General features: G+C 42.7%; 1 protein-coding gene across 4 annotated transcripts in view; it reads right to left on the bottom strand.

The window, feature by feature from the left end:
* LOC310694787 (arylacetamide deacetylase-like 4) overlaps window positions 1-20,152 on the bottom strand; it is a 34,193-nt gene that overhangs the window by 1,758 nt on the left and 12,283 nt on the right. The window contains exons 1-3 of one of the 4 annotated variants that reach the window (XM_083478359.1): window positions 13,615-13,824; window positions 3,588-3,731; window positions 1,570-1,633 (exon numbers count right to left, since the gene is read on the bottom strand). The exons of 2 other annotated variants lie outside the window; for them this stretch is intronic. In XM_083478359.1, coding sequence (XP_083334485.1) covers window positions 1,570-1,633; window positions 3,588-3,731; window positions 13,615-13,720 — 314 coding nt within the window. In that variant the 5' untranslated portion in view covers window positions 13,721-13,824. Of the gene's footprint in view, window positions 1-1,569; window positions 1,634-3,587; window positions 3,805-13,614; window positions 13,825-20,152 lie in introns of those variants that run through there. One more of the 4 variants, XM_083478358.1, reaches the window with a different exon arrangement.

Consider the following 20,152-nt stretch of genomic DNA (forward strand, 5'->3'; position numbering starts at 1 on the left):
CTACCCCCTACCCTGTTTTCCCAACCTGTAGAAGAACCAGACTCCAGTTTCTCATGGGACGCGGGTGGCGCTGTGGGTAAAACCTCAGGGCCTAGGACTTGCTGGTCGTAAGGTCGGCGGTTCGAATCCCCGCGGCAGGGTGAACTCCCGTTGTTCGGTCCTAGCTCCTGCCCACCTAGCAGTTTGAAAGCACCCTCAAGTGCAAGTAGATAAATAGGTACCGCTTTATAGCGGGAAGGTACCGTAAACGGCATTTACGTGTGCAGCACTGGTGCTGGCTCACCAGTGCAGCTTCAACATGCTGGCCACGTGACCCGGAAGCGTCTTCGGACGGCGCCGGCTCCCAGCCTCTTAAGTGAGATGAGCGCACAACCCTAGAGTCGGTCACGACTGGCCCATATGGGCAGGGGTACCTTTACCTTTACCTTTAAGGAGTCTCAAAGGGGCTAACATTCTCCTTTCCCTTCCTCCTCCACAACAAACACTCTGTGAGGTGAGTGGGGCTGAGAGACTTCAGAGAAGTCACCCAGCAGCTGCAAGTGGATGAGCAGGGAATCGAACCCGGTTCACCAGATTACGAGTCCACCACTCTTAACCAGTACACCACACTGGCTCTTCAGGGAGAACTGAAGAGGCCTGGAGTGGAGCATTGAGCCCCAGTGCCTGAGGTTTTCCATGATAATATAATGCTAGTTCACATCCTGTTCTCAGTGGCCAGTGGTCAATCATTGGAGAAACTCACAATCAGAACATGAGTCCTGTGGTACTCTTCCCTCCCTCAGCTTCCAGCAACTGGCATTCAGAAGGACACTGTCTCCACCTGCAAAGGCAGGCTATAGCCATCATGGCTAGTAGCCACTGGTAGTCTTATACCGTGTGCATTTGTTTAATCCTCTTTTAAAGCCACCCAAGTTGGAGGCCTTCATTGCCTCCTGAGGGAACGAGTTCCACAGCTTAACTACACACTGCGTAAAGAAGTACTTTCTTTTAGGTGAATCTTCTAGCATTCAGCTTCATTGAATGTCCACATGTTCTAGAGTTAAGAGAGAGGGACAAAAACATTTATCCAGTTTTATGTAAATGTAGTTTAATGTTCCTTATATGATGCCTTGGAAGGAGTTTTGTCCTGAAAGGCAGGATAGAGATAATTGCAACAGATAGAACTGGCATAGATTGAGAAGCCATATCAGCCTCTCATGGTGGATAAATTTATCCATGAATACTAGTCGCAAGGCGGATGGGCCATCTCCACTATCACAGGCAGTAATGCTTCTGAATACCAGATGATGTACATTGCAACTGGGAGTAGTGCTCCTGTGTCTGGGTCCAGATTGTGGGCTTTTCATTGGGATATTTGGTTGGCCACCGTGAGAACAGGATGTTGGGCCCCCTTTGGCCTGATCCAGCTTCTTATGCTTAAAGCCAGAGGGATTGGGTCCAAAGGCATAAAAATCAAAATACAAAGGTGAACACCCATTCTAAAGGTTGGCAAATTCACGATGTTGGCAAAATCAGCCGTTTTCTGGGCTCATGTGGAAGGGTTAGAAACTGAAGCGTGAAGATACTTACTCAACACACATAACCACTGAGTCGGTTCCGTGGGCAAGCGAATGGCAGGTCCTTTCAGAAGTTCCTGGAAAAAGGCACATAACCTTTAACGAGTCTCCTTTGGCAACAACTAAGTTGAACTGAACCCTTTATAAATGGGGCATCACTAGTTGAAAACCATTATGTTTTGTTTTTTTTAAAAAAAAATTTTATTGCTTTTTTCCAGATACAGATATGAAGTCAGATATATAAAAGAAATAACAGAAAAGAGAAAAGAAAAGAAAAAGAAATCCATATTTCCAAAACATTTTTTTCCATAACCAACCGGACTGGACGTCTCCCTCACCCTGCATTCTTTACAATAAAAGTATCAGCAAATAGTTACCTTGTTTCATGTGTTCCTTTGTACTTTCAAATAATTATATTTTGGATTTAAAATACTTGTTGTCAATTTACTTTTACCCTAAGATAGATATAATATTACTTTAAACTTTAGTGCTTTCATAATTGTAACTTAATTTCCCATATCCCCAAGCCTTATTGCTGAAGCTAGATTTTCCAGATCATGCAAGTTCTTAACTAGTTGAAAACCATTATGTACATTTTGTTCCCTCCTGAACAACAGTTTCAATGGGTAAAACTCAGAAGAGAACAAAAAACCCCCATACTTTTAAAGCAAGGTGTGCTAGGAAGAACGAAGACTGGGATCCATTTTGGACTGGCTAGCGAAAGGCTGGCTGGGAAAGATGCCTTTGACTCCAGTGCTGCACAGCTGTGGGAACAAGCCCTGCTTGAGATGACCATGGACTCCCTCCATGCAGAATGAACGTGTAAATACGTGAATAAGTCAGAACAGGACCAAACAAACCTCAGACCACATTTTTGGGCTTCTTTCAAATTAATTCTGAGCATCTCTGGAAGACCTTTCATAGAAGTCCATTGAAGTACGAAGCACAAAGACCTTCTTTGGCATTTTTCATTGACCTTGACATTAGGAATTAATACAGAACCAGACATCTCTGGAACAGGAAGGCTCAGCCCTGTTTTCTTACCACACAATCCCATCCTGCCATATTAAGCTGCCTACAGTTCAGAAACTTCAGCTGGTGCAGAATTCAGCAGCCAGGTTGCCCACCGTGGTTTGGGTATATAATGCCAATCCTGGTGTGACTGCATTGGCTGCCAATTTGTTTCTGGGCCCAAGCCCAGAACTGTTGTGGCTCCCCGTTTGTGGAATGCTCTCCCCAGGGAGACTCACCTGGCGCCTTTGTTTCATATTGTCAGGGGCCTTTGGCTAATTAACCAATAGACGGCCTTTTAAACTGTGTGTAGCCACAGGTTATTGACATTGTCTGTTGTTATTCTTTATATTGTTATAGATTTGGGGGGAGACCACCCTAAACCTTAGAAATTAATAAATGGTAGGATTTTGATTATTATTTGGAGCAGGCATAGGCAAACTCCGGCCCTCCAGATGTTTGGGACTACAATTCCCATCCTCCCTGATCACTGGTCCTGTTAGCTAGGGATATGGGAATTGTAGTCCCAAACATCTGGAGGGCCGGAGTTTGCCTATGCCTGATTTGGAGTATTGAAGGGAAGATTGGAGGCCAGTGGAAAAAACACTTTCCAAGTCAGTGCCTCAATTGGATAGAGGCCTTAACTTGACAAAAGGGGTTGTTGGCACATATGCGAGGAATTCTTGGGCCTGAGCAGAAAGAGGTTGTCAGACTCATGGCGATGGGGGGGGGGGTTGAGTTTTCAGGAAAAGAGTGTCTTTAGAGCAGTGTTTCCCAAGCTTGGGTCTCCAACTGTTCTTAAACTACAATTCTCATCATCCCATCCTACTGGTTTGGCAGAGAGGTGGTACCCAACTTTTGTAGCAGTATTCATAAAGATAAAAATAAATACCCAGAGGCAGCACAAACCACCCCCACCCCTCCATAGCAAACATTTCATGACCTTTACATTAAAGTATCACCCCAAATTCTCCACAAACAACAAAGTGAAACATTTCAAAAACATTTCAAAGAACTTACGGATGCTTCCAAATAGTGCAACCCCTCCATGAAGAAAGATGATTCCTTTCCTGTTCCCAGCAGGTGATGTCTTGGGCCAGTACAGCCTCACAGGCACCCCATCAAAAACCAGGTCCCTTGTGATCATTTTTGGGTCCTTCACTTCTGGAATTAATAGGTTTAGGATCCTGAGTATGGAATATCTATGGCAGATGCCCAGTTTTTCCAGAATTCCTCCCTGTTTAAACCAAAACATTTAGCATTTTAAATCATCATTAGATACATGTATTGCATATATGTATTGCCTATGGAACAGAAACCGTGCATGGGAGATGACTGCGCTGTTTCTCCTTTCCTTCCTCTTGGGATGGAAACTTATTCTCTTTGAGCAGCCCAGAAGTGAAGCCCCTGCCCACTCCCCTTTCCTAGTACGCTTCCTGTTATTTCAAACCTTAAGATGCAACACAAATTGGGGGTATTCAGTGCTAGTACTACTCGGGATAAATCCACTGGAGTGCATAAGAAACTAAGCAGTGTAGGAGTACAAATATCCAGTGTGTGGGGATCAGATGGGATTACTATGAGGAATTATAAAATATGCATCAAGCCATTGTGTCAGCTGTGAAAGCATGGTGTTGATTGGGTTTAATTCATTGACAATAATTTCTGATCAAATCCCACAACCCTCTGCATCTCTGGCCATTTCCTCTACTGTCCATTCTCTCTGCTTGCATACACAGCCCAGGTGCCCGTTGCTTTGCCAGGCATCACAGCTGTCAACCGTCCCTTATTTGGCATGAAACTCCCTTATCCCAGCGCCGTTTCCCGCTGCTGTCCTGGATTGATGATGTCCTGTAAATTTCCCAGGTTTCCAAAGAAGCAGCTCCTCTCCCTCCCTCCCTGCCAGCCAGGGAGGAGGGAGGCTCCAGCTGTGTTGCTTGGCTGCGTTGCTCACCCAATAAGGAGTCTAAGAATGACTGGGGGATGGAGCTTGCATGCCTTGCGCTGATCAAATCGGCCACGTTGCCTGGGGACTCGCCATTGCTCAGCGCTTCCCAGCAGAGAGGTGACAGTGTGGTAATATTGAGGCTTGGAAGTGAGCAATAGCCCTGACCGAGCTGGTCTGGGGAAAGGAGAAAGGTCTGCTTATGGAAAGTAACTGCAGCACTTACCAAGCAACAGTCAGGGGGGTGGAGTGAGAAGCAAGGAAAGGTGGGGGGCCACCAGGGGGCACATTGGAAGATGGCTGACAATAACATCTCTCCGACCCACACGAGGCAATTAAGAGGCTGATATGGGAGTATGCAGCCTCCCTTGCCCCCCCCCAAGGGAATGGGGGGACTGCCTTGCCAGCTGTGCCCATAATTCACCCCCGGATTCGAAAGAAGGGGGTGACTGGGCACTTTGACACAAAGCCCTCAGGTGGGGCCGCTCTCCCAGACGCTGTCTCTGATCGCGCACTGGTTTGCATTACTTTGAAATATATAATTCGATAAAGAAGCAAATGCACATACTTCAAGTGAAGATCGGGTGTAAAGACTGCTGATTAATGGGATCTCTGTGTGAGGAGCGATGGACTGGACAATAAATCAAGACTCATCATCTCTGTGTGAGGAGCGACAGGCTGGACAATAAATCAAGACTCATCATTAAAAGACTGGTATGTCGGACTGAAATGGAAAGGGGGGGACTTCCGGAGGCGGCGCGAAACAGCAATGGCGGTCCTCTTCGCGCTGTGAAGAGGAGCTCCGTAGAAAAGGGTCGTCCGCTGTGGCAAAGCGGAGATCCACCAAGAAAAACCACAGGCAGAGTGAGCCTGTGGCCGTGGGACTCGGCGGGCGCCAGGAGCCCCCCCCAGAAACGAAGAAGGAACCCCGTAAGGGGCTCCGGAACGTGGAAGGGGGAGCGGCGCTGTGAGTTCATCGCTCTTTCTGCGGAAGCGAAGCCACGCGGCTTCTGCTGATGAGTGATGACCTTTCTTCTTGGAACATCAGATTTTAAACTACAAACCCGTGAGTAGGGATTTTAAAAATTTCGGGACTAAAGTGATTAAATTCGGCTGAAAACGGGAGACGTAACCAGGAAGTCCGTCTTCCGATCGTGCTTAAGAGATCAAAGCAAAGATTTTGACAAGCGGGAAGCGCTTTAAAAAGGACTGTAAAAGGTTTGGATTATCGTGTAATAACTGAACTTGTCTTTAAGAAACTAAAAGAGACAATTCTGTTTTATTTTCATTGGACTTTGATCGGACTTTTCCTTTCCCTTGTGGATTTATAAATGATTAAGAAACCCAAAGCCCCGGGCTGTCAGGCTAAAGAAGAACTGTCAAATTGCTGAAACTGTTTCTAATTTGGAGAGTGTTACAAGCGAGCGCTACAGTTTGGATATAAATAGGGAAACTGTTTCTTGCACCTTTCTTGAGACTTTGTTTTAACTTAAGGGAAAAGCTCTACATGCCAAAAGGATTTTGAAGGCTCTCTTTGAATTTGTTATTAACTGTGGGGACTTTAATGGCGGAACAACTCTTTCTCTTTCCTGAAGTACAGTTGCACTCCCCCTAGAGGACTTTGGATTTACAATTGTCTGGGAACTGCATTTTGTTTTGACTCTTTGCTGCCTTGTTGTTTACTCTCCAGAATTGTCTTTCCCATGGGACTGCATATAGTCTGACCTTGGCACGTAGTCAGGATTGGAATGAGTGGCACAGGGAAAGCAAGATTGGCTAAAACGAAAGCTAAACAATTGGTACAAACAACCTTGACTTCTCAGCCACGCAGATCATCTGTCCCAACTGTTTTAGAGACACAAGAAGGGGCAGCTGAGATATTACCAGAGGATATGGCTGCAGGAGGATCCGAAACAGTCTTAAACCAAATTTTGGAACAACTGGCAATTTTAAACAAAAAGGCGGATGAGCACTCATCCAAAATTGACCAAGCCACAGCCACTATTAGCAAACTAACTGATCAAGTTGCTCAACATACACAAGCAATTGGGAATCTTCAGGAGGCAACTGCAGAAAATCGTAAACTGGCTGAGGAAGCCAATCAAAAAGCAGTGGAAGCCAATCAGAAGGCCGGGGCAATAAAGGTGGAGGTAAAGCCGTTGCACAAACAGATTGGTGAACAGCAGGCCTTCCTGTCTATGGTTGAACTGAGAAATAGGAAAAATAATCTTAGATTGAGAGCTATCCCAGAACTTGAACAGGAAGATTTGATTGGATTTTTGACAGAATTTTCAAAGTTCTGGGGCATTGAAGAAGATAAGGACTTTAAAATTGTAAGTGCTTTTAGATTGGGAAGAGTGGTGAGGAAGGACAGATCCAGAGACTGTTTGATTATCTTGAGATCCAAGCAAGAGAGAGACAAAATACTAGGCCTTCACTTTGGAAAATCACTTGATATTCAAGGCAACAAAGCAGAAATTTATAGGGACATTCCGAAACAACTATTGGACCTTAGAGCTACGTATCCAGAACTTGCAAGATTATTGAGAGGCAATTCAATTCCTTACAGGTGGGAGTTTCCTCAAGGATTATCTTTCAACTTCAAAGGAAAGAAAGTTAAAATTAGAACAGCAGAAGATCAACAAAAGTTTTTGAACGACCACGAAGAGGACCTCCAGAAGGGAGCAGTAGGATCTTGGCCACCACCTCCGCCTGCATCTATACCGACACCTGCACCCTCGGGACCAGAGGATCAAAAGAAAGAGACGCCACCACAGGACTAACAGATTGATCCAGGATGTCTCTGCAGCTACTTAGTTGGAACATTAATGGCGGAAATTCCCTGGAAAAAAGAAGAAGAATATTTCATATATTGAAAAAAGAACAATTGGACATTATTTGCTTGCAGGAAACACATGTGACTAGGCTCCATAGGAAAGTGTTAATTAATAAAAGATTAGGCCAAGAATTTATCTCATCGGACAGAGTCAAGAAGAGAGGAGTGGTGATCTATGCAAAGGAGAGCCTGTCACCAAAATTTTTATTTAAAGATGAGCAAGGAAGAATCTTGGCAATCGAAATACAGACGCAAGGAGAAAATTTTTTAATATTAGGAATTTATGCACCGAATGAGGGGAAATCAGAATTTTACAGGAAGCTGCATGAGACAATACTGGACTATCTAGACTATACCAACATCATTATGATGGGAGATATGAATGGAAGACTACCTAAAACTTTCTTCGAACTAACTGACAATATGGACTTGATTGATATATGGAGGACAAAGAACCCCTTAGGTAAAGAAGGAACTTTCTTTTCTGAAGCCCATCTGTCATGGACAAGAATCGACCAAATATGGATAACTAGAGGGCTGGCACCTAAGACTAGAAAAGTGGAAATCTGCCCAAAAACCTGCTCCGACCATAACACCATGAAAGTGGAAATGAGACTTACTCCAATCGGTTCCTTCAGATGGAAAATGAATGACACCCTACTAAGAGATCAGGAGATTGTGAAGAAGGCCCAAAAAACTCTAAAAGATTATTTTGAAATAAACTTGAATACTACGGTGGAAAAAAGAACAATCTGGGACGCAAGTAAAGCAGTCATGAGAGGGTTTTTGATACAACAGAACACGATAAAGAAAAGACTCTGGAATGAAAAAAAGGACAAGATTTTAGAGAAGATAAGAGGTGGTGAGAAAAAACTGAGATCAAAACCAAAATCACAGGAGGTTCTGAGAGAAATTAAATTTTATCAAGCACAATATGCTAAATTGATAAATCAAGAAGTTGAGTGGAAAATTAAACAGATGAAACAAAGATCATTTGAATCAGCGAACAAGTGTGGGAAACTGCTAGCATGGCAGTTGAAAAAGAGACAAAAATTGAATACGGTTACCAACCTAGAAATTGAAGGGAGAAATATCCAGAAACCCGAGGAAATTAGAAAGTGTTTCCAGAGATATTTTTAAAAACTTTATACGCAAGGGCCGCAGGAAGAGACCGAGATAGACCAATTTTTAAAAATTAATGGACTACCAAAACTATCTCAGGAAAAGAGAACATTCCTGAATTATAAAATAACACAACAAGAAATTGAGGGTGCCATTCAGAATATGCAACTAGGCAAATCTCCAGGACCAGATGGACTTACCTCCAAGTATTATAAGATATTGAAAGAATTTTTGATACAACCATTATTGGAGGTTTGTAATCAGATTATGGAGGGGAAGAAGGCGCCGGAATCGTGGAAAGAAGCTTTCATCACATTGATACCCAAATTGGAATCTGAAAAGACTCAACTTAAGAACTACCGTCCCATCTCACTCCTAAATGTGGATTACAAAATTTTTGCAGACATCTTGGCAAGTAGACTTAAAAAAGTGCTAAATGAAGTAATTCATAAAGACCAGGCAGGCTTTCTCCCAGGTAGACATTTGTTTGATAACACTAGGAATATTATTGACATTTTGGAACTTTTGCAAACTAATATCAACACAAAAGCAGTGTTAATCTTTATTGATGCGGAGAAGGCCTTTGACAACATTTCTTGGAAGTTTATGAAGAAAAATTTGGAAGGGATGGGAGTGGGACGGGGGTTTGAAAATGGAGGCAATTTATTCAGAGCAAAAAGCTAAATTGATAGTTAACAATGTGGTGACAGAAGAGTTTAAAATTGAAAAAGGAACACGACAAGGGTGCCCCCTATCCCCTCTTTTATTTATTTCAGTCCTGGAGGTGCTTTTGAACATGATTAGGGAGGACCGGTTGGTGCAAGGAATACAGGTCGGAGAGAAACAATATAAATTGAAAGCCTTTGCAGATGACCTGGTTTTAACATTGCAGGAGCCAGAATCTAGTACGAAAAGAGTTTTAGAACTGATTTATGAGTTTGGTCGGGTGGCGGGATTTAAGCTGAACAAGCAAAAAACTAAGGTTTTGGGGGAAAAATTGACATCTTTAGAAGCAGAGAGGTTCCAGAAAGAGACAGAGTTAAATGTGGTTAAAAAAGTGAAATACCTAGGGGTTAATTTGTCTGCTAAAAATTTGAACTTATTTAAAGACAATTATGAAAAATGTTGGTCAGAAATCAAAAAGGATTTAGAAACTTGGTCAAGACTGAAACTTTCCTTGTTGGGTCGAATTGCAGCTATAAAGATGAGTGTATTGCCAAAGATGTTGTTTTTGTTCCAAACCCTACAGATTGTGGACAGAGTGGAATGTTTTGGAAAGTGGCAGAAAGATATCTCTAAGTTTGTCTGGCAGGGCAAAAAGCCCAGTATAAAATTTAAAATTCTAACTGATGCAAAGGAAAGAGGGGGATTTGCCCTGCCGGACTGAAGGTTATATTATGAAGCTGCAGCTTTCTGCTGGATGAAGGATTGGTTACTTTTAGAGAACACTGATGTCCTAGATCTGGAAGGGTTTGATAATGCTTTTGGATGGCATGCATACTTGTGGTACAACAAGGTAAAGGTTCACAAAGGGTTCAAAAACCATATTGTCAGAAAAGCAGTATTTATTGTCTGGACAAAATACAAAGACTTATTAGAAAATAAGACCCCGAGATGGTTATCACCAATGGAGGCTAAGGCCCGAAAAGACTCAATATGGAGGCCTGTTGGCCGAAATATTGGGAAATAATAGAAAAAATTGGAGACAATTGGAGGTTGCAGAGCTTGGAGAAACTAAAGAATAAGGTGCGAGATTGGTTACATTACGCTCAAATCCAAGAGGTTTTTAAATTGGACAAAAAGATAGGATTCCAGGTGGAAAAATCGAAGTTAGAGACAGAATTGTTAGAACCAAAGACTAAGGTGCTTTCAAGAATGTATAACTTGTTGCTTAAATGGAACACCCAGGATGAGACAGTTAAATCAGCCATGATAAAATGGACTCAGGACATTGGGTATAACATCATGTTTGAGGACTGGGAAAGGTTATGGACCACCGGAATGAAATTCACAGCATGTAATGCCTTGAAGGAGAATATTATGAAAATGATATATAGTTGGTACATGACCCCAGTCAAGCTCGCAAAAATATATCACCTGTCTGATAATAAATGTTGGAAATGTAGGGAGGCTGAAGGGACATTCTTTCACCTCTGGTGGACTTGTCCAGAAGTGAAGGCCTTCTGGGAAATGATCTATAATGAGTTAAAAAAGGTATTTAAATATACCTTTACCAAGAAACCGGAGGCCTTCCTTCTGGGCATTGTCGGCCAGAAGGTGTTAAAGAAAGACAGAACCTTCTTCATGTATGCGACTACAGCAGCAAGAATACTCATCGCAAAATACTGGAAGACACAAGATTTGCCCACACTGGAAGAATGGCAGACGCAATTGATGGATTACATGGAACTGGCTGAAATGACTGGCAGAATCCGAGATTTGGGAGAAGAAACAATGGAAGAGGACTGGAAAAAATGTAAGGACTATTTACAAAAACAATATAAGTTGTATGAATGTTAAGAATTTGCATGATTCGGAAACTTTAGCTCCAGCAATCAGATTTTGTGAAATGGGAAACTAAGTTATAAGTAAGAAAAGGTCGAAATTTAAGTAATATTATGTTCAACTTAAGGTATAAGTAATTGTTTAAAAAGTACTTTAAATTTAGAAATATAACATTTGAAAAGTACAAAATAAGGTACGAAACAAGGTAATAATTTGCTGATATCTTTATTATAAAGAACGCAGGGATAGGAGGATGTGAGGAAGTCCAGTTAGTTATATAAAAAATGTTTTGAATGGTTGGGTTTTTTCCCCGTTTTTTTCTTTCTTTTATTTCTTTTCTATTCATCTTTCTTTTTCTGTGTATATTTCTAACTTTGTATTTGAAAATTTAATAAAATATTTTTTAAAAAAAAATGAAATGGAAAGGGGGGGGAGGAAAAAACTTTTCTTTTTTTGTCTTATGTGAGTACCCAATAATCCTCCCTTCCAGAGAGTAAGAATCGTTGCAAGTTACTAATCACAAGCTGGAGATTAAAAGCTGTGTGGAAATGAATTATTGATCAAAGAGAGGCTGGTGGGAATATCGGGAATGGAAGGAAAGCTTTGTGACGCAGTTTCAAATGGAGATTCGTCAAGTCGGCCTGCCCACAGGAGGACGGGGGGGCGGACCGTGGTCATCAGAATGTGAATGTATGGTTATCGGAATGTGAATTTGACCCGGCAGAGCCCCCTGAGATACAGATTCGCAGGGCGGTGGAAATCACAGACAGACTGTATGAATGTTTTTATGGGGGTGTGGAAATGGCGGCTGTCCTTTATGTGATATGGCTCCTGGAGAGTGTAAAATCCACACAGGATATGTTTGTTTTCAACCCGCTTGTGAAGATTATCAGAGTTCACAAAGAAAGGAATATATGATTACAATAAGAAGATGAGGAAAATAATAAGGAGACTATCTGGAGAGAACTGGTTAGAACTGTGAAATCAAAGCAGCAGCAAGAGCGATGTTTGGATCCCTTTCGGAGCGCGAAGTATGGGTACCCCCAATAAAATTTTAAAAATTTGGCTGTATAATTTTGGAACTAATGTGATTTGGAATCGGCCTTGTGCCGATTAAATCGGCCTTGTGCCGATTAAATCGGCCGCGTGCCGATTAAATCGGCCGCGTTGCCTGGGGACTCGTCATTGCTCAGCGCTTCCCAGCGGAGAGGTGACAGTGTGGTAATATTGAGGCTTGGAAGTGAGCAATAGCCCTGACGGAGCTGGTCTGGGGAAAGGAGAAAGGTCTGCTTATGGAAAGTAACTGCAGCGCTTACCAAACAACGGTCAGCGGGACACAATGAGAAGCAAGGAAAGGTTATGTTGGGATCCACCTTTGAATTACCTGGTGCAATTTGCCAGGAAGGCCACGGGGTAGCAGCACAATACCAAGAGACCGAAGCAAAATTACTGAAACATGAAAAGAGGGTGCCGCGATTGTTTGCAAGGGCAAAAGCCCACCTACAAATTAGCTGAGCTCTTTACCTTGGGACCTGTCATCCCTTATTTTGGCTACTGATCCCTTTTTTTCAAATCTGAAAGTTGACAGCTATGCCAGGCATGTATCCTGGGCTGTGAAGGATAGTGGGCAGCTTTTTTTGTTGTAGCTTTTCTGATATGTTAATCTTAGGATGTTAATCTTAGGGCCAGGAAACAGATCTCACATGAAGGTGATAATGATCCCTGTCCTCCTGGCCCCCTTCTTATCATGTATATTGCTTGTTTGTGACTTCCGGGGTTGCTGGATGCACTCCTTTGTAGTTCTGTTTTGTTTACCCCAGAAATATGCATGCTTACGGTAATTAGTTTTTGTAGGCTAACTTTGTCCCCACGTGGGGTTTGTTGAAATGCTCAGAGGAAATCTGATTGGTTCTTACAAACACGGTGACAAAAGTTCTTTTGTGAATAAAACGACCTGGGGCCAAGGGGGCTGGAGACACAGAGAGACAGAGATTATTATACGCACCCTTCCCAGAGTCTTGCTGGTTCAAGCCTCTGTGTATTCTTATTAATCAGAGTTCAATCCTTCCTTTACTTTGAGAACGCCTCAAAGCAGAGCCGGCTGGATTAGGACAATGGCCCATCTAGTCCAGCATCTCCCAGTTGTCAACCAGCTGCCCCAATGGGAAACCCACAAACCCGGACCCAAACACAGGAGCCCTCTCCCCTCCGGTGTTTTCCAGCAACTGGTGTTCAGAAGCATTGCTGCCTCCATCTCTAGAGCCAGAGCTGGTTAATAAGCTTCCATAGCTATTGCCTCCAGGAATTTCTCTATTTCTCGTTGGAAGCTATTCAACTTGGCAGCCATCACTGCCTCTTGTGAGAGTGACTTCCATGGATTGAACATATTATGTGTGAAGAAGTCCTTTCTTCTATCTGTCCTGAATCTTCCAACATTCAGCTTCATTGGGTTGTCTACAAGTTCCAGTGTCGTGAGAGACGGAGGAAAACCTTTCTCTCTCTATTTTCTCCATAATCTTAGACATTTCTATCACGTCGCCTCTTACTTGCCTTTTCTCTAAACTAAAATATTTTAAATGGTGCAGCCCTTTTTATAGAGGTGTCGCTTCATCCCTGTAATCTATGTAAAATAAACTTACCAGTACAAATCCATATGCCATTAAGAAATTTAAAATTATCAATGATGTAGGACGGCCCATTACTCGAGGCAGGTGGGTCCTGGCAAGAGTATAAGAAACTCCCCATACCAACAGCAAGAGATGAATGAAGATGGTCATATATAATATAAGCATCCACAGAGTTCCACCAAGTGCCATTTCCCTTCAACTCAGAGGCACAGAGACAAGGACTTCGCCTTAGCCAATGCTGGTGGCTTTTATACAAGAACACTCCATGTTACCTGCAAGAGAACATTCTCGGCCAACCCACTCAATCTCTCAGCTGAGAAGAAAACAAATGGTTCAGGATGTGGTAATAAGGTGCAAGCTAACCATAGACTGGCTTAACAGCTTATCTTTAGAATGACTCTTGGTTAGAATGCCCGAAAACAGGTTGGCTGACAGGTGAAATGGACGCAGGCTTCAGCAAATATAGAGCTTGCTTATGCCTAAGGGTTGTCAGTATGTGGCTTTATTGCTTGAGTCAATGTGTAAAAGCATAGGAACACAGACCAAAGGAGGAGGAAAGAAATCAGGAGGAATGGTCATCAAATTCAGAGTAATGGGAGATGTCAACAAAGGGGGGGGGGTTAGTATTTTAATTGGGCGGACGTGATAGGCTGTAAACCCTGCACATACCCAGCTAATGGGGAAACAGGAGGGAACCTGCCTTGGGTATAAGGGATATAAGCTTCGGTCTTACTATTTTTGGGTGTGTCTGCTTTTGTTTCTTTTAAAATTAATATTTATTACTTTTCCAACAATTTAAACACTACAAAAACAATACAATACAATACAGTACAAAAACACTACATAACATAAACACATTAAACACATTAAACTAAGAAAACAAAACAAAAACAGTTTAAAGTAAATCAAACAATTTCAATATCTTATCTTTCATTCACTTATTTCCACGACCTCCTCACACCTCACTTTTTGTATTCCACTTCTGTTAATGTGTCTGCTTTTGGACACCTGATCTTGCAGGTATGTTATTTTGTAATTGATAAACTCTCTGTTGCTTCATCAATTTTGTTCAGATTTTGAGTCTCACACCCACTTCTAACATTCCTCACACAGGGTGTGGGTGCATGTTCGTTGGTGTGAATTTGCCTAAACTCCCCAGTCAAGTGCTAATCAATGTCCCTGTAGTCATTATTAGCACTAACAGGTTTCCAAACTTTCCAGATTCAACTCCTTGCATAACACGTTGCAGTAATCTAAATGGAAAGTAATCAGTGTTGATTTGTCCTCAAGATAATTCTGCAAGCCAGCACCTAATGCCATGACACCATAGGGTGGAGGTGATGGGGTCAAGGAAGGAAAGCCAACATTGCTGTGGTGTTGCGTTTGCAAAGTAAAGGAAGGATTGAACTCTGATTAATAAGAATACACACAGAGGCTTGAACCAGCAAGACTCTGGGAAGGGTGCGTATAATCGTGTCTCTCTGTGCTTGTCCGTGGTTTTTTCACAGCCCCCCAGCCCAGGTAGTTTTATTCACAAAAAAGCTTTTTACAGAGTGTTCCGAAGAACCAATCAGATTTCTTCTGAGCATTTCCACAAACCTATGTGGGGACAAAGTTAGATCAAAAGAAATTCTTTTAACTACAAAGACTACTACTCTGAGCATGCATACCTAATCTGAGAGTAAATAAAAGGGGACTAGAGAAACTCCGGAGATCACAAACAGGAGTAAGCAAGAGAGGATGGAAGGATGGCAAGGAGATAGGCATCATTATCACCTTCCTGTGAAACTATTTCCAGGCCCTAAGATTAACATCCCAAGATTAATATATAAGAAACTACTTCAAAGGAACTTGCCAACTGTCTTTATGGCCCAGGATGCCTGCGTGGCGAAGCAACTGCTGTGTATGTATCAGGGAACTGCCATCGGAAGGAAGGGAGGTGGAAGGGCTCACACAGGTTGGGAGAGACTCAGCAGCTGAAGAGGGAACCAGCAGGGGGAGAGGAGGTGAGCCGAGGGGAAGTGAGCAGGAGGGATGGCTCAGAGACACTTCCAGCGAAAACAGTGGGGAGGTTTCAGGACCTCCTGTAGGGACACCCACTCCTCGCCGGAAACTGTCATGCAGAGAGTCCAGAAGACGTGTTTCCGTTAAGGAGCTTTTATGTTGGAAGAGATTCCGAAAGCAACCACTGTCGGAATCTGCCAGCGACTGACGGAGCCATGTTTAAGGGGCTCCGTTACAGACAGAGGTTTGCGAACTTGACCAAACTCTGAGGGACTTGGATTTTACGCACAAGCAGCTCATCATCCCATCACAGTATGTGACATGTGAGGAAGAGAGGAATTGAACAGGGATGCAGGGGTGTAGATTGATCAAGAATCATATCAAAATAGTTTAAACCCAGTCAACGCAATGCTTTCATTGCTGACGCAGATGGCTTACTCTATATCTGTTATAATTCCTCATAGCAATCCCACCTGATCACTACATCTCTGGATATTTGCACTCCTACATCTCACAATTTTTTTAAAATTTATTTATTGTGTACAGAGAAGCTTAAGAGAGGAGAGGCATTGTGTCCTCATAATCTTCCTGCATGTGTTTCTTTATCAGACATTCCTGAAGGAGGGCGTGGAAAAAATGTAGTGCAGAGAGAGAGAACAAGGAAGGGATACATTGGCTTTAGCAGAAATGTTATAAGGAGTTAGGTATAAATAAGTATTTCAGTATTAATGGAAAATAAGGTACAAAATATGTTAAGATATTCATAATGATAAAAATAGAGAAAGATGGAAAGGAATTGCTGAAACAAGTAATAGAAGTGGATTACAAAAAGGGAGGTGAGAGGAGGTCGATGAAATAAGGGAATGAAAGATAGAGTAATGAAATGGTATGGTATATGTTTTTAAATTGCTGTTCTTTTGCTTTGTTTAGTTTAGTGTGTTAAGGTTGTGTTTTGTATTGTTTATTGTATTGTTTTTTCTTTTCTCTCTCTTTTTTTTCTTCTCTGCTCTATTTTGTCTTTTTCTTTCGCCTATTTTCTTCTTTTTTCTTTTCTTGTAAGTTTTAAAAGCAATAAAGATTATTTAATATATATATATATCCTTGAATTCTGTATGGGAGCAAAATGTGAGCAGCACAGAAAGGCATAGTTCTATGCATTAAGAGATATTTCAGTGTTGAGATCAAAGAGTAGATTAAAATCTAGCATAGGAGAAAGATAGGAATTAGCCAAATGTGATAAAAAGATATCCTACTTCACACAAAAATCACAAAATGCAGTGGAAGTGTAGGCTGGTCTCTGTCAGTTTTCTGATTAGCTGCAAAAAAATAAATGCTAGTTATTTTCAGAATCCTTATACGTTAAAACACTGTAGAGGTGTTGAATAGGAACCTGTTTTTGGACAGAAACCAATTTTCAGGGTACCTGTTGAATTAAACTAGGCGTGAATCTTTAGGAGGGTTAAAATAAACTAACCCAAGTTAATCAGTAAATGCAAACAGATTGGAAAGAAAAGAACTCATTAGGGACTCGTGATCCTGTTTAGAAAAAAGCAAATAACAAGCAGCAATATCAAATCCTGTGTTAGGCAATTCAGAGTGTAGCCACTCTAAAATCACTATTCTGTCAGCAGTGTCTGGGAAAAAAGTAGTCCTGTAGGTGAAAGCATTGTATAAAAAAATCATGTGTATGAAGTGACCCCCAAACTCTGCAACTGCTGTAAAGTAAATTCATTAGGAATTTTAAGTCAGGGAGGAAAGGAGAAAAAACAGTCTGCAAAAAGCGATTAAGAATGAGTCTCACTGTCTGAGGTGGAATCAGACCTGTGTGCTATGTCTTAATTGTATACACCACCATAGGGAACTGGAACTGAAAAGTAGCAAGTTCTGCTGTCATTAGATTCAAACCAGCACTGCCCCTAGCGGCATGGCGCAGATTTGTCACAGGAGACTGTGTGTTCAAAGCAACTGTGTTAGAAGCAATAGCTGGCTCTGCTAATTTAGCTTCAGTAAAAGACTGACAAGCAGCTGGCACAACAGTCTTTGTTTTCCCATTTAAACTCAGGCTGGAAGGCCATCCATTGTGGCATTGCCTGTCTTTAGCAGGATGCACTGAAGGAGACAAAGCTGCTGCTAGGAGGGCAGATTTGTGAGTCTCGGTGTCAATATTCTGGCAAGGCTTACTCATTTGAGCAACATCTGTTTCTGGCTTCTGGTACATCGCTTTAAGAGCAGTCTTGCAATCAGCATTTTCATTTTCATAAGCCAATTGTTTCATTGAAACTTCAGAGGCGTCAAGGTTTGGAATTAAAGTACTGGCTGCTCTTAGCCCATCAAGAATACCATGCAAGCCATTTTCTGTCACACTTCGCTTCAATTTTTTAAAAACTGCAAAGGGCAATGATTCATGGGCTCTCTGTCCCTGTGCATTCTGAGCAACAGGAGAGACTGCTAATAATGGTAAGGTGTCAGCTGTTTTTTCTTCACTGCTTCCTTCTGCTATATTTGGAATAGTCAATTTTTGCACTGTGGTCTGAGCCCCTTGCAGGCATTGGTCCACCAAAGAAGGTGGCATGGAATTTACATTCGACCCAGGCAAATCTTTGGCAAAGGAAGGTGCCAATGGAATTACCTTTGGCATGACCTCAGAGGAGAGAGGCTTGAAATCTAGAGGCTGAGATGGAGGTAACAATATTATGGCATTTTAAAAAGCAGCTAGGGGTTGCAACAATGTGGGAGCATTCACAGAGATAGCTGGTGGCTGGAGCAAAGGGTTAGAGAGCCTTCCAACTGCGTCTCTACACAAATGCCAGGTGTGCAAGACTTGTACAGATGCCTCAGGATGTCTATGGAGTGCATCTCCCAGCTCATTCCATTTCTTAATGTCATAAGTACCCCCCACTGGAAACCAGGGGCACAGTCTAGCAATCTCTAACAACAATTTTTCTACTGGGGTGCTAAATGCTTATCATGCCCTTCCTGAGCTAGCAAAACATAATAAATTATTTTTGGGTGTAGTGAAGGGTTAACCTTCTGTGTCTCGAGCCTGAGAGGAGGCACGTACAAGGGAAGTATGCCAGGACGTGACGAAAGCAGCTTGGAATGCTGTGAGCTGAGTGAAAATCGAAAGCAGGTTCTTGCGTCGCTGCACTGAGAGAGAAGGACGCAGAGAAAATGCAGCTCCACTCTGATGGCTGTTATAGATTGTAAATACGCTATTTTGTTCCCAATAAAGAGATATTAGGATAGAAGAAACGTTTGGACTTATTTACTGCCCTTTCGACACACAGATGCTGTGTAATTCTGCTAATTGCTTTACGACCGCTCCAAAGCCACACTGCGTAAACAGAAGCTGCAGAGGCCCGCAGGGGAAGTGTGGCTGGGCGCCAAACAATAAAGCAATAAATCTATCAGAAGAATTATTCCTATGCTTTCCCTGCACATGTGAAAGCTTGCTTCTCATGATCTCACCTGAAGGATAACAGACGCGCATCTTTGGGGCTCGTTCCAAGCAAATGAGATCCTAAGTCTGGGAATCGTTTTGCAGGAGATGATCCACCGCGACCGAGGGATAGCAGGTTGCTAGCTCCGAGGAGAGTCCAATCCTGGGGGTTTTCTTTCGCTGAGGTTTCCTTTTGCTGTGCCTCAAATGCTGAGGTTTTCTTTTTAGCTTTGCCTCACACGCTGAGGTCCCCCCCCCCCAAGCCTCACATGGTTCCCTTTTAGGTTTGCCTCACCTGGAGCACCACTTGAGGTGTTCTCAAAGTAAAGGAAGGATTGAACTCTGATTAATAAGAATCCACCCCTCGGCCCAGGTCGTTTTATTCACAAAAGAACTTTTACAGAGTGTTCGTAAGAACCAGGGGTCTGCAACCTTTAAGACAAAAAGAGCCACTTGGACCCGTTTCCGAAGGGGGGAAAAACTGGGAGCCGCAAAACCACTGCGACATTTAAAACAAATATATCTCCGGAGCCGCGATCTGACAGCGGGCGGAAAGTGACGTCGGGACGGTGCGTGACTAACGCATGCACCACCCCATGTGACGTCACAGCCAGTACAGCGCCCGCCACAGTGGGGAGTGTCGGGGCGCACAATGCGCCTCCTCCCCTCGCTAGTATCCGCCCCGGAGCCGCGGCAAAGGTGTAAAAGAGCCACATGCGGCTCCAGAGCCGCAGGTTGCAGACCCCTGGTAAGAACCAATCAGATTTCCTCTGAGCATTTCAACAAACCCCATATGGGGACCAAGTTAAACTACCAAAACTAATTAAGCACACATATTTCTGGGGTAAACAAAACAGAACTACAAAGGAGTACATTTGGCAACCTCTGAGGTCATAAACAAGCAATATACATGATAAGGAGGATGGCCAGGAAGACAGCGATCATTATAACCTTCAGGTGAGATCTGTTTCCTGGCCATAAGATTAACACCCTAAGATTAACATCAGAAAAGCTACATCAAAGAACCTGCCCACTGTCTTTGATGACCCAGGATGCCTGCCTGGCGAAGCAACTGGGCTGTGTAAGTGACTTGTCAAGCAAGAGAGA

This window comes from Podarcis liolepis, assembly GCF_965112155.1.
Source record: "Podarcis liolepis genome assembly, chromosome: 15".
Lineage (NCBI taxonomy): Eukaryota > Metazoa > Chordata > Lepidosauria > Squamata > Lacertidae > Podarcis > Podarcis liolepis.